Source organism: Candida margitis (genome assembly GCF_024628925.1).
Source record: "Candida margitis strain CBS 14175 chromosome Unknown scaffold2, whole genome shotgun sequence".
NCBI lineage: Eukaryota > Fungi > Ascomycota > Pichiomycetes > Serinales > Debaryomycetaceae > Lodderomyces > Lodderomyces margitis.
The window spans coordinates 144,080-158,314 of record NW_026261802.1 but is presented as its reverse complement, the minus strand read 5'-3'; the positions used below and the strand labels follow the sequence as shown (position 1 = coordinate 158,314).

The 14,235-nt window shown below is 36.9% G+C and overlaps 4 protein-coding genes across 4 annotated transcripts; all 4 read right to left on the bottom strand. All coding sequences in view use genetic code 12, as the record gives it.

The window, feature by feature from the left end:
- Positions 1 to 35: 35 nt before the first annotated feature.
- Positions 36 to 1,268, bottom strand: CANMA_002124 (Golgi transport complex subunit; the record flags this gene model as incomplete). Its single annotated transcript, XM_051814158.1, has 1 exon — positions 36 to 1,268. The coding sequence occupies one exon, from the start codon at positions 1,266 to 1,268 to the stop codon at positions 36 to 38; it is 1,233 nt and encodes a 410-aa protein (XP_051672200.1).
- Positions 1,269 to 1,395: 127 nt separating this feature from the next.
- On the bottom strand, positions 1,396 to 7,990 carry CANMA_002123 (uncharacterized protein; the record flags this gene model as incomplete). Its single annotated transcript, XM_051814157.1, has 2 exons — positions 1,396 to 2,194; positions 2,742 to 7,990. The coding sequence occupies 2 exons, from the start codon at positions 7,988 to 7,990 to the stop codon at positions 1,396 to 1,398; spliced, it is 6,048 nt and encodes a 2,015-aa protein (XP_051672199.1).
- Positions 7,991 to 8,517: 527 nt separating this feature from the next.
- CPP1 (tyrosine/serine/threonine protein phosphatase) lies at positions 8,518 to 10,482 on the bottom strand (the record flags this gene model as incomplete). Its single annotated transcript, XM_051814156.1, has 1 exon — positions 8,518 to 10,482. The coding sequence occupies one exon, from the start codon at positions 10,480 to 10,482 to the stop codon at positions 8,518 to 8,520; it is 1,965 nt and encodes a 654-aa protein (XP_051672198.1).
- A 3,016-nt stretch (positions 10,483 to 13,498) lies between these two features.
- On the bottom strand, positions 13,499 to 13,792 carry CANMA_002121 (uncharacterized protein; the record flags this gene model as incomplete). Its single annotated transcript, XM_051814155.1, has 1 exon — positions 13,499 to 13,792. One exon carries the CDS (start codon positions 13,790 to 13,792, stop codon positions 13,499 to 13,501), a length of 294 nt encoding a protein of 97 aa, XP_051672197.1.
- Between the last annotated feature and the right edge of the window lie 443 nt (positions 13,793 to 14,235).

Sequence of the window (14,235 nt, the reverse complement as noted above, 5' to 3'; positions counted from 1 at the left end):
ATAAGATCTATTATCCTCTTCTCCTTTCTTGTCCATTATTTGTATTCAATCATTGAGAATGCATCCAATATGTCTTGTTTGATTTTGACATTAGTAAACTTGTCTTCAATCGAAGTTTTAAGTCCTTGACTATAAACTTTTAAATTTTTAGCAATTGGACCACCTCTAGCCATAGTTGCAACAATATTACGTTTCAATTGTTGTGCCAACTTTTGCCAAAAGAGCAAATGTAATGAATCAGTTCCATAATGACTTAGTATAAACAGTAAATAACTTTGATCAGCTTTATTGCTATTATCATGAGGCAAGTTCCATTTAGCCAATACTTCATCCAATTTATTAAAATATATTGTGTTGCTTTGTTGAACTTCAGTCATTATTGCCGTGAAATTTCTTGGTGATTGTAATGCTTTTGATAATTGATTACTACTAGTTGTTAACAGTCGTTGTATAGTTGATTTATCAAAGATTTGACAAAATTCATGCGGATCAAGGATATACAATGCTTGTAAATGATGATATAGTTTCAAGTTTTTCAAATTCAACGAAGTTGCTCGACTGGTTTCATGATTAACCACCCTTGAGAATTCATGAAGTAAGCTTTGTTTCCTAGTTATTGCCGTAGCCCGATAATCTCGGATGAATCGAATTGACATGACATTGCTATTGTTGTTGCCACTGAGATCAGATTTTATCCCACCAGAAGGAGTCGTTACTGATTGGTATAAATTCATCAATTGCGAATATAATCGACTTGTTCTGACCACATCTCCGCTTGGACTACTAGTAGAACCATCACCACCCCCACCTCCTACTTGTAGCTCTTCCAATTGTTGAATAATGAATATGAAAAACGATGATGTACGCAACAACTCCAAAGTTTGATGTATATTCTTTAACGCATTATTCAATCGAGTTGCATCCTCATACGGTTCAATGACTTCTCTTTTAATCTTGTCAAATGGCTTGTTAATAGTTACAAGTTGAGGATTAATCCGATCCTGTAGAATCGTCTTGTATTGTTCGATTTGAGTGAAATTTGAAGTTAACGATTCATAATTGGTCGATGAAATCAACTTCATTCTTTTATCCAATTCAACTAAATCATATTTGAGCTTTTTCACGGGGGTTTGCAAGTCTAATAGGTTGTTGTCGTGTCCATTGGTGGATATTAATAGTGAATTGGCAAAATTGGCAGCCTCAAAATCCGGTTCAAGGTATGCTTCAAAGTCTTCTAGCTCATTATTCTGGGATCCGTCAGTAGTCATGATTAGATTTAGTAACAAGTGGCCTCCTTGGATGGGTGTAATGTTTTCAGAAACCTATGGTGACAAGGCTTTCTACAGTTCGGTGGTGAAAAAAAAAATTAAATCAAGAGAGGATAATATTTTTATTTTATTCTGTTCTATACTTTGGCTTAGATTTTGCACCACTGGCACCACTGGCAGGACTACCATTACCCGTACTTTTGCTACGCCCTTGACCACCTTTACTAAACACCCTTTTCAAATGCCTTCCACCTTGTTTTTTAAATTTTCCAAACTTTTCCTGTTTCTCCTTCAATTTACGTTCTTTTTCTTTCTTTTTGGCAATGGCAACACGTTCAAGTCTGCGTTCGCGACACGCGATTCGGCTTTGTCTTTTCTTCTTTCCTGGTCGATTCTTTGCTTTCTTTGCTTTTTCCTTCTGTAGTTCCTTATCGATATTTGCATTATATTCATTCAAGTGCATTAGCTTGTAATCGTTTGGCTGAATAAAGTATTGAGCATAAATATCATTAGCTGAAACGGCAGCTTGTTCAAATTGAAATCTCTCCACCAGTGAGAATGATGCAAAGTAATATGATTGAGGTCGTTCATTATCTATTCGTTCTTCCGAGTGATCACGAAGGGAGATTTTTTGAACTGGTTGTGCGGTTTTCGAACGACCTCTTTCTTCAGACCCATCAGGTTGCTTTGAGTCAATCTCTTGTGTTGGCTTGGCTGAGGCAAACAAGGGGAATGCAAACTCTTGATCCTCTTCATTGACATCATTTGATTCTTCTGCTACATTATTATCATCTTGATGGGGAGTTGTAGTAGTATCCACTTCAACAAATTCAAATTCCAACTTTGGTGCAATATAACCTATTCCATCTGATTCCGACTCAAATTCTGATTCTGAATCATCATGATATAGATTCTGTCTTGAAATCCTTGGTTTCAATAAGTTAGTAAAAGCCTCAAGAATGTATTCTTATCTGTTGTAGACGTACTTTTGCTCCCCCATATTTATACGTTTCTACTTTCTTGCAAGTCAGTTGAAGTTTTCTTTACTCCTTCTCTCTCATCTCAAATCACACACACAAAAATATGTTAAGTAAATAAATACTTCAGTGAAGAGTCAGTTAAATTTCGGACGTAGTATTTTATGAGACAGCATAATATTGCGAAAATTGATGATCACTTCGTTAATTTATAATTGATATAAAAAGGAATGTATATAATTGTTCTGTTTGTATATTTGGCATCAAGATTGACTTGTAGTCTTCAAATGTTCATATGAAATATCTTCCCTCTTCTATTTGGTCTCACCACTCAGCTTTAAATATGTTTGTCGGGACTAATTTGTACTGAGTCAAAGAACACACATAGTTCATTAAAAAACATAGTAATATTACAACATTAAATAAGATATAATACATATATATATATATACCTCAGTCATTGGACACGTCTACCTCGTAGTGAATAACCTTTCACCAAAGCGGGTTATAAGCAGCCCTAACAGTCTTGACAATATCTTTTCTGTAACTCAAATGTGGGGGAATAAATCTCGATAACATCTTCACATTGACATCAACACCACTGCCGCTCCTCTTGTTATTGTTGTTGTTGTTATTGTCCTTCTCATCGTTGTCTTCAACATTCACTGCAGCATTGCTCAAATCATCAAATCCACGTAACGAATCTAACAATACCACAACCGGTTTCAGTTCATTAATCCTATGGTAAACCTGAGGAAATTTCCGTTCAATAATAGGGATTATATCATTGTAAGGAATAAATTTCATCAATAAATTATCAAACAATTGTTCTCCTTGTTTACGAAACTTGATGATTTCAGCAACATTAGTTAATTTATGATTGATGCCAATGAATTTATAAAATAATTTCCATAACTTGATCTTGTCTTCAGATTCAACAAACATTATTGGCTTGTCTTCATTATTAGCTAATTCAGATTCAGATTCAAATTCAACAAATTTTGTCAATGTAAGCAATGAAATTTGAAGATCTAAAACGTATTCAACATCGTTGATGATGAATATATAAAATGGCAAATACTTGGCAATAGTAGCTTCAGTAGGAGTAGAATTCAATTTCAATCTTCTTAATCCTATAGGATAATAATCAAGCACCTTCTTTTGCGTCATGGCAACTTTCTTAGCTTCCAATGCTTTTGATTTGCGTTCCAATTCTTGAATCAACTTTAAATCTTGTTCTCGTTTCATTTCAGCCAATTCTCGTTCTTGTTTAGCCTTTTTTTCTTCTTCCTCCTTCTTTTTCAATTCCTTCTCCTTTTCCGATTTCAAAAACATTTCCCGACGTGCTTTCTTTTTAGCTTCAACTTTCTCTTGCCAAATACGAGCTTCTTCTGCACTTTTAATTTTTTGCTCTTCAAGTGCCGCTGCTGATATTGTCGGTGGGGGTGGAGATGGGGAACTAGTTCTCATTTTAGCATCAGATAAGTTATCATTAGATGGGGGAATGGTAGATGGCGACAGCGACTTTTCAAACGAATTGTTGTGCAACTTTGGTACAGTTGAATCACTTGAGGCAGGTTTAATTGCAGCTGTTTGTGTTGGATGAATGTGATTCTTGTCACTTGTTTTTATCAGGCTTTCTGATTTGGTCTTCTTCAACAGATGTTCCAGTGCTGATTCAAATTCTTGTTTTCTCTTCTTGGACTCCTCGTCATGGATGGCCTTCTTGGAAATATTTGCATCTGCATGGCGGTCATGTTGAATAGGTTCAGAATCATATCTTTTCTTTTTGTTCGCCTCATCATTATTAAGTTTTTCAGTTGAGGGATTCTCTTCCATGCGGCTAGCTTTCCTTTCATGCACGTCATTCACGACTTCCTCAACAGGTTCATCAATATCCATCTTGTCCGCAACCTCGTCCTGAGAATTGGTCGTGACTCTATCAACATTTCTCTCTCCATGTGTATCATCTCCTCGTTTAGACTTCACCTCTTCCATCTTCATCTCCATCTTCATCTCCTCCTCCTTTTCTTCTTCTTCTTCTTTTTCTTCTTCTTCTTTTTCTTCTTCTTCCAGTTCGTCATCAGATACCGGCACAGAAGGCGCTCTCGATGCAGATCGAGACACAACTCTTGAAGGCACAGATGATAAAACCTTGGTACCACTTTTCTTTTCCATCGCATCTTGAATAATTTCAACTTCTCTTGGATCAAAATGGGGAGAATGCTGAACAATTTCCAACGCAGTTAGCCCATCCTTTTTCCTAGTCTTGAATGGATCGGCTCCTTTGGAAAGTAATGACTGTACAACATCAAAATGACCTCGTCCCACACTAGCCAACAATGCCGTGACTCCACATTTACTTTCAGTATCGATATTATAGGTAGTTGGATTCAAACCCAATATGATATCAATCAATTCCGAATGACCATTTCTAGCAGCAAGAATTAAAATGTCTGGCTTATCTCCAAGACTATTTCCAGCAACGAAATGACTAGCAACCACTTCTTTTTGATTTTCAGCAGCCCATTTGAATATACCTTTGCGTTTAATCAATCCAGCAAAATAAAATTCATTTGGATCGTCAATAATCTCAAATTCGGATTCATCATGAGGTCCCGCTTTTGTTGTAGTTACAATTGCCTTGCGGTTGGTTGATTTATTAGTCGCATCCTCCAAGACTTTGATTATTTCGTCATAGCCTTCTTCATCAGCATGTTCATTGTAAATCTTGGTCAATGCAGTGAATCCATCAATATTGAAAATGGTGGGATCAGCATTATTTTGCAATAAAAGTTTCACTGTTTCAAGATGCATATTCTCCGCGGCATCAATCAAGGGAGTTTCACAATCTCCAGCTTCATCAGCCTTAGCATTAACATTAGCTCCATGGTCTATAAGAATTTGAACAATCTCATCATGGCCCTCTAATGCCGCCTCATGAAGACAGGTGAATCCACAAAAATCCTTTTCATTAGCACTAGCACCTCGGTTAAGATAATCCTTAACATCCTCAAGGTTTCCCTTCTTACATGATCGTTGCAAAAGTGACCTCCCACTTGAATCACGTTTGATTTTATATGGCGCTTTTTTGATTGCCTTGCCAGTTACCAATTTCTTGTCCTTTGATTCGAAAAAGGTGTTTGATCTTGGCTCTGGGGTTTGTGTCTTCTTCTCAATATCAACTTTAGGGCCATGTTCAGTCAACCTAGATGTATTTCTTTCTTGCACAACGTCGTCGTCGTCGTCATCCTCCTCCTCATCAGACGAGCTAACAACCCTCTTTTTCATCTTCAAGTTGTGCCTATCAATATCATGTGGTTTCTTTTTTAACAAATTGGCCCCTTGATTTAAGCGAGGTGGTGGCGTGCCAATAACTGTTTCTGCCTCTGATAACTCTTCATTGTCATGGACATCCTCATCTGATTTCCAAAGCTCGAACTCATTATTGTCAAGTTCTTTCTTTGAAACTGGCTGTGATTTTTCATTCGCTACTGTTGCAGTTACTGTTTCTGATTCCTTCTCTTCCGTATTGGTGATTGCATTTTCCTCAGATAGCTCGGGTATTGTGCCTATTTCATTGAAATTGAAATTAGCATCGAGTTCTGATTCATTAACCGGCGATAGCATTGATGTGTCTTCTGTGTACGAATCAGAACGACTCAATTTAGTTCTTGGGGTCATCAAAATCTCATTCTTTTCCCCAGATTCTTTTTCAGTTTCCTTATGGTCTTGCGATGTATGATCTTCTGTTGTGGTTTCTGTTGTGGTTTTCTCAGAAGTGATGCGAGGCTCTGATGTTTGCTGAGAATAGTGAAATGCCTTGATTGAAGCCTTATCCCTATCATCAGATTCATTTGGCTGAGGCTCTGCTAAATACTCTTCAATTTCTTCAACTGCATCTTTCATCTTTTCATCGACTTGATCCTTGTGGTCGTCTACTTTCTCGCCTTCATTTTGGTTGGTAATGTTCTTCAGCACTTCATGAGGTTTAGCAGAAACATCTGCTTCATCCATAATCTCATCCTTCTCTACTTCCGAATTTCCAGCACCTTCATGAGCTTCCTTTCCATCAGTCAATATAGGTTTATCATCATTTACTTCAACGCCAGAAGCAGCGCCGGTTTCATCCTTCGCATCTCTTTGAATCCTTTTAGACGCATCAATACTAATTCCTACCAATCCCAAGTCACTTGTATTGTGGACTGCATTGGCATCTCTGGAATCCAATTTCTTCTCCACACTAAGTGATTCGTCAGTTTTATTGTCCAGTTTGACAGATGATTCAACTGCCTTCTTTTTGACTTTAGATTTCTTTAAATAATCGCTTAATGAAGTCTTCTTCATCACCATCGAAGTTGGCATTGATGATGACGATGACGACGATGTGGGTGACTGCGCCTCCACATTTTTGGATTCAATCAGACTTTGCCTCTCTCGTGAAAGATCTTTCCTCGAGTCACTACTATTTTCTTCATGGTTTCTTGTATCCTTGTGTTTGGTCCCTGTTTCCTGCTCCAGATTTGGGGTTGCATCCCTGTCATCCACAATAGAACTACCAATCTTATCTTCATATCTTGTTATTTCTCTGTCTTTAACAGCAGAAGCTTTTAGATCTTGCATCTTTTTCGAATCCAGGTCTAAAAGCTCACGCATCGTTACACCAGTCTTGTCAGAACCCTTACTAAATGAACTCGACCTAACACTGTTTTTTCTCAGGGCATTCCTATTTTCGTCCAATTGTTTACTCTTTGTAACCAAATCATGACTTGAAGGTGTAACTTGTTTCGGTAAGTCAATCTCCTTTTTATCATTATCTCTTGCTGAATCCCGTCTCGATATATCAAAAATCGAACTTGCGCCAACGCCACTACCACTACTACTATTACTTATCGATTTTTTCTTTACACTTTCGATACTCGACTTTCTCGAGAAGTTTTCCTTTAAATTCCTAGATGTTGTTGAAATGAATGCTTCAGAAGCAGTGGGACTCACTTTTGTCGACGCTGAGTGGTGATCCTTCTCCTTGCTTGTCACAACATTGGATTCCAGTTCCTCCACACTAACTCTTGAACGTCTTTCATCTCTATATCCAGAACTTATCGATGGTGCATTTACACTTGACCCAGTTTTGGCATTCGTGGTGGCTCCGCTTGTCCCAGCCGTTGAGGCACCGGAACGAGATATAAACTTTTCTCCACCTGTCGCATCCAGTGAGTATTTTGAGTTGGAACCATATCTATGAAGTGGTGGAGCACCGCTTCTTCGACTCGATACCGAGCTACCAGAACCGTAATACGAAGTTGAACCACTACCACCGCCTCTATAATCTTTGCTAGTTACGTGATAAGTCGATGACGTTGTTGATGGGGTTGTAGCCGATGGCCGCGAGGTATTTCCTTGTCCAGTTCCAGCAGACGCTTTCAGCAGAATATATGAATCATTATACCGCGACCTACTACTAGCTGTAGTGCTAGCATACCCAGTGCCGATATAATAATCTCTTCGGCCATGTCCCAGACTTGATGGCAATGTCGAAGACGATGATGATGATGATGATGATGATCTGAAATTTTTATCTCTGATTCGCAGCGGTGGTCCGTTAGGCGCTGAAGATGTATTTGAGGTGGAAGAAGAAGAGAAAGCGCCAGTTGGGTGTCCCGTTTCCTTCTTTGCTTGTTCGTGCAACTTTCGCGACGAATTACTGTTGTACCGTGGTGTATAGTGGTTGCTGTTGTACGACATGGTGAAGCGTATGCAAAAGTTTGGTTCAAGTGTTGTCTAAATTAAAAAAGTTGGTTACCAGAAACAAAATGTCAACACAATGAAAAAACCACTCTTGAGGTAGTTGCATATAAGTGAATTTAAGCCGGTACGTATGCAGTTTTATGTGTCTTGTCTTCTTAGTGGCTCCTTTGCCCTCCTGTTTCTGTTTACTAATAAGTGATGTTTGACTAATAAAGCATCAACTTTTGGTTGTCTGAATTTAATTTTGAGGAAATGTATTTTTTTCCTTCTATGAAGTTTAAAAGGTCGTGCACAACCGTCCAATATTGAAGCAGACGGATCCTTACCATACAAGCCCTTCTTAATTCTACAATAAATAAATTAACCTTATATCCTATTTCTATTATCTAGAGTCATAAATGAGTTGTAAAAATATAAACTATACAACGTTAAAGCTTGACATCAGTCGTCTAGCCAGTAGTAAATGTAATCTCTCAGTAGACAGTTTTTTCAACGATGATACTATACCCTTCTCCAAAGGGATTTCACAAGCTCATTTGAGTAGGTGAGCCAGCCAACAATTGCAGTGTGCTAAACTCAGATTTGTTCAACTTATCACCAAACTCCATCAATTCGAAAATCAAACTCATATTAGGACAAATTCGTTCACATTTGTCCACGGTGATGTTGCCAATATTCCGAGACTCGATGCTTGATAGATTTCCGTTTTTTAACATTTCATAAGCGGCATTAACCCCAATGCCAAACTTCATCATATAAAAAGCAACAACCACACAAGCACTTCGACTGACTCCACATTGACAATGAACAAGTACTTTCATACCTTGCTGGTAAAACCAATCTATTTTATGAGTCAATTCCATCAAGTCTTTGGAAATGGCAGATGCATGAGACCAGGGAAAGTGAAGGTATTCACGAACATTTGGCTGTTGGTTTTGAAAATGAGACGATAAATTAGTACACTCTTTAGCAACATTAATTACCAAATTGTATTGATTAATGTCAATTTTGTCCAATGGATCCGAGTAAAGGAAAATTCTACTATTGAGAACGTTTCTAGGGCCATTGGGATAAGCATTTATTCCCGTTGTTTCTTGAAGTTCCTCAGGAACACTAAATTTCTTTGAACTGTAGGTTATGCTTTGTGGAGTACTTGAATGAACAAATGAGTTGATCTCAGGTTTACTGAAATTGGTTTCCAACGGGGATTCAATTGACATTTTCTTGATATTGCGCAGTAACTTTGTTGGAGAATGATGTGGCTGCTGTTGTTGTTGCTGCTGTTGTTGTTGCTGCTGTTGTTTTTGTTGCTTATCCAACCCCATGGGGCTCTGCAATCTAGGTGGAGTTGACAATGGTGATCCCTTGGAATTTGGAGCAAATGGTGGTGGCATCGGTGGTTGTATACGTTCATTGAACAAATCATTCGAGCCGTTTTCGATTGACATTGCGTCGAATCCCCGTTGCAGGCCAGTGATTTCCAGTGGAAACTTGTACGGCTTATTAGGAGCAGCAGCTGTGATACTATGGGTATCCATTTCTGATCCTCCGTGCAATTGTTGTTGTTGTTGCTGTTGTTTAGGGTTTTGTGGTGGCAATGTAGGGGTATGCGTAACTGAAGGTGTTTGTAATGCATCCTCCGAGTATATCGTGCTGTTGTGTAACAATGGCTGGGCAAAATTAAGGACTTGCAGTTTATTCGATGAAGATGTGGTTGTTGTAGTTGTAGTCGTTGTGTCTGATAGTTTCAGTCTCTTTGCCGCAAGAGTAGCATGATTCAGGGTATTGGAAGATCCATTCGAATCATTTAGATTTAGTGACAAATTTTTCATATTCTTGTGCATATTGAAAGAATTTGCTATTCTTGAATGTTTTGGTGAATAGTTAATCAATCCTGGTGAAGAAGGGACTGAACCAGTGGATGACACTGACGAGATAGAAGAATTGTACCCATGAGAGAGCGCACTACTAGGAGGCTGTTGAAATGAATGTAGGTTCAGGAGCTGTTGTTGCTGTGGAGGCGATATTGCTGCCAGGTTAATTTGATCGAAATTGGCTCTTCTTTGTTGCCCTTTGGATGGCGTCGTCGTAGTAGCCCCATTGGGTTGTGGTGATAATGCGATATTTGGGTTTTTCATGGACTCATCCAATTCCAGTTGGGAGTACTCAAAACTATATTGACGACGGTGCGATGAAGAGAATGACGGTACCTCTTGTTGTTGTTGCTCATGGGGGTTAGTATTAGCACTTGGTCGCGTATCTAGTTGACCATTTGACGCATGAGTTGTCGCCCTTCCAGTTGAATTTAGTTGGAAGCTCTGCATAATGTCATTTGAAAATCTGGCAGGTGTAGAATTTTTGATATTTTCTGTATTGATAAAATCAGATGCGGGATTCGTTGAAGTTTCAAAACTAAATTTAGAAACAGACCGACGTATATGATTACTAGTGGTGGTACTAGCACAAGATGAAACCCAGGGAGTTGACATATAAAACAATGATTTGACTTTTGGAGATGTAGTTGTGTGAATGATCTGGTAAAAGGCTGGACAAATGACAAAAAAGTTGATGACTTGGACACTAAAGGTATGGCGGGGAAAAAGGGAAGACGATAATTAGCTTCTGCTTGAAAGATGGCCTCGTATAAGATTAGTGGATAGGTATGTAGTCTGAATAAACCCCCCTGTTGTAATTTTTGGTCTAGAAGGGATTTGTAGCTGCCTTGTAGTTTATTATTCAAGTCTCCACTGACTTTAAATTCTGTATCTCTTTGGAAGGTGTAGTTATATAGATGTATACCAGCTGTGAATGTTCTGTTGTCACCTGGTCTGATATATATGTGTATGTTTGGTTGTTCAATGTAAAAAGAGTAATAAAAAGTGTGTTAATCTGTGGCCAGTTTTAATTCTTTTGATTTTTTTAATTTTTTTGATTTTGGTTAATTTTAATTTTATTTTTATTTTCATTTTTAATTTTATTTTTATTTTTTTTTATTCCTTCTTTTTGTCTTCTTGTGTACGTGTTTGAAGTAATTATGTTGTTGTAATATATCATATGCACCTTGTATTAAACAAAAAACAGAAACCAAAAACCAAAAACCAAAAACCAAAAATTAAAAAATTAAAAACTTAAATAAAAAATTTGTGTCTGGGTCGTGTATGACACAACAATGATACATCTGTCAAATACGCCTAGTGGTCCTAGAAGTTATCAAGTGACACACAGACAGAGGATAGTCTACGTTTAAATAAGAAAGAGCCATCTAAATACAGAAAAAGGAGATGTGCTATTCCATCCACCATTAGGAACTAACAATACAATGTACTTGTGTGGGTTAGTCAGTAAAATAAAAATGAGAAATATATATAAAAAGAAAGTGTACCTGTTCCCAATGCGTGTTCCTGTTTATTTTTGTTTTTTATTTTTACATTTGCTTCTATTTATATACCTCTTACTTTTTATTTATACTTTGTTATCTAAGGGTCATTCCTCCTTGGTAGTTTAAATGAGGGCTTTTCCTCCGCTTTTTGTGATGATGATAATGATGAGGGATTTGTTACTTTCAGTTTTGCCTTTCTGGCTTAATTTCGCATCTGTTGCCCTTTCTTTTTTAGTTAATGACGTTTTTTTTTCTTATTTTTTATTTTCTTTTTTAACTCTTTTTTTTTTTCATATTCTTTTAGCAAAAGTATAAAAAAAAAGACTCATCATTTCCTCCACATGCAAAAGATCTAGAACAAACAATATGAAAGGAATAAATAGACAATACTTTAATTGCACGTTGAAACAATAGGGAGAATAAGCGCAAAGTTCGTAAGAAAAAGGGAGTACAAACTGGTCTCATAACCACAAACTATCGCTTAATGCTAATGATATACTTTAGCTTTCTAAAATTAGCACATCATTCAGTTATGTAGAAAATAGAGTGTAAAAAGGTCTTACTGTGTCTAAGCCCCTACATTCACGTTGTTTGTAAATAGAAATAGAGACCAGACTGTGTGCTTAGACTGTGTGTTTTTGTTTTCGGTCTTACATCCGTCACTCAATTGTTAAGATGTCATCTTTGTAATGTTTTAAAAATAGAAATAAAATTAAGAGCTGGTGCATATGTAAAAGGAGTTAAAGTATTATTCGTTTGTCGTACTGTATCAAAATGGGTGTCTATTTTTGGCATGTCGGGAAAAGAAAGAGCCTTATTTGACACTTATAAATCTCCCCCTTTCATATTCAGCGAACGATGTAATCTTTGTTAAGTTCACTTTTGTAGATAAACAAACATTAGATGGTTTTAGAGGAAAGTCTAATATAGCAGTGTCTAATGAATTATAGCCCTTTAATCGTATATTGATATAACCTATAATCAGGGATTCAATATATACCATACATGATTATAAAAAGACATTTTAATAAAACATGCATTCTGATGTTACCAAAATAGTTTCATTGACACAAATATTTAGACCAGAAAACAAGGGAAGAATGAAAGAAGACAGCCAAGAAATACACAAACAATCGACAACAATCATAGTTTTTAAGACATTGTACATATCTCTACATCTCTACATGTTTCCACTTAAAAAATACTCAGTTGAAACAATAGACAAAAAAAAGATCAAAACTACACACACACAAAGTAGTCATATTCGTTTGAGTAGCTATCACTAGTACTTAAAAAGTAGGTACGTCTTTCCTCAATTTGAGTTGACAGTAGCTCTCCGACTGATAACTTGCATCAACTTATTCCATATTGGCTTCTTTTCGATATAGTTCAACACAACATAATCACCCGCAACGGATATTTTTCAATGGTCTATGATTCTACGTGGTAGCAACATAAAATAGTTGCAATCTATCTTGAGTTGAATCTGCTCAAGACATTTCTTGGTCTTAGGTGCCCATTGAACTATTTCTGAAATTTCCAAATAACCAAAACTGAGTATAAGCTTGTGAAGATGCGGCATTTTAGAAAGCAATGGGAAAAGTTGTGAAAACTGAGTGTTGGGTGCAAAATAATGCAAAACAAATGATTCCACTTCTGTAGTTCTGAAAATACCAGTAATCCACTCGATATGGAAATCAACTGGAGTTTTTTAGCCTTTAGCAACAACGTCTAGTCGAAGACTCAAATTCACAGAGCGTGCAAACAGTTGGAAAGATAAGTTTCTCATGTGCTTCATAAATATGGCATATTACTCAACAGTCATACTCAAATCAAGCGATCTTATATTTCCAAGCATTAATTTACGATTAATCCAAAACTCATTTTCATAACATATGTTGAAATCCTGGTGTTTGAAAAACGAAACCTAATCCCTATTTGTCTCAAACTGGGCCGGATACTTAACTTTATAATCTTTAGTATTCCAAGGAGATTGTGTGAATGCGACGTATTCATTTGTATCACCAGTCCAAACGCGTAAACAAGATAAAAATCGCATATAGTTCATTATAATATCTTTGACACATTGATAATCATAAATAATAAACTTCTTGTAACATTTATAATCAATTGAACAACCACCAAAGTTTATGCAACACCTCTCGTGCTCGACTCGGCAATGGTTCGCCAATTTTTATCACGAAATACTGAGTCTTTATTGGTAAACGCAACCAAAATTCTGGTCCATACAATACATCATTTAAAATTCCAAAATCACATCCAGCAATCAAGTCGAACAGCTGCCTTTGTGGGAGCAATTTGAGCCATCGAATTAAGGCATTTTGAGGTTTGGACATAAAATTTTCTCTAAATGGAAGTATTCTAGCAAGGATTTCAATTGGCAAATCAACGAGTTCCATTTTATGATTGCTGTAGTGAGTATATCCCTATTTTTACAAACAATCTGGCAAACCTTTAGTATTAATATTTAACCTCAATTTAATTGTACATTCACTTTTGTATTAGGAAAGTTTAACTGCAATCAATTATACGAACTAGAAAATAACAAAATTCACAAATATGGTCTGACTCTTGTTTGGTTGAAGCATTCGGAAAGTCAATTTAGCAAGAACAAAATGATAGTGATATTGGCGACAATCTGTATAGCACTTGCTGCTTTCATTTGCGTTGGTGGTCTCAATGGATCGATAGCATCTATTGATGACGGATACGCTAATGGAGATGATGATCATGTAGTTTCTTGTAAAAACAATGCACGATGAAGCGACTTTTCCTAGTTTTAATTGTGTGTTCTTGTGAAGAAGGACGGCATGGTCGTTTGATATCGAGAAAAGTTTTACAA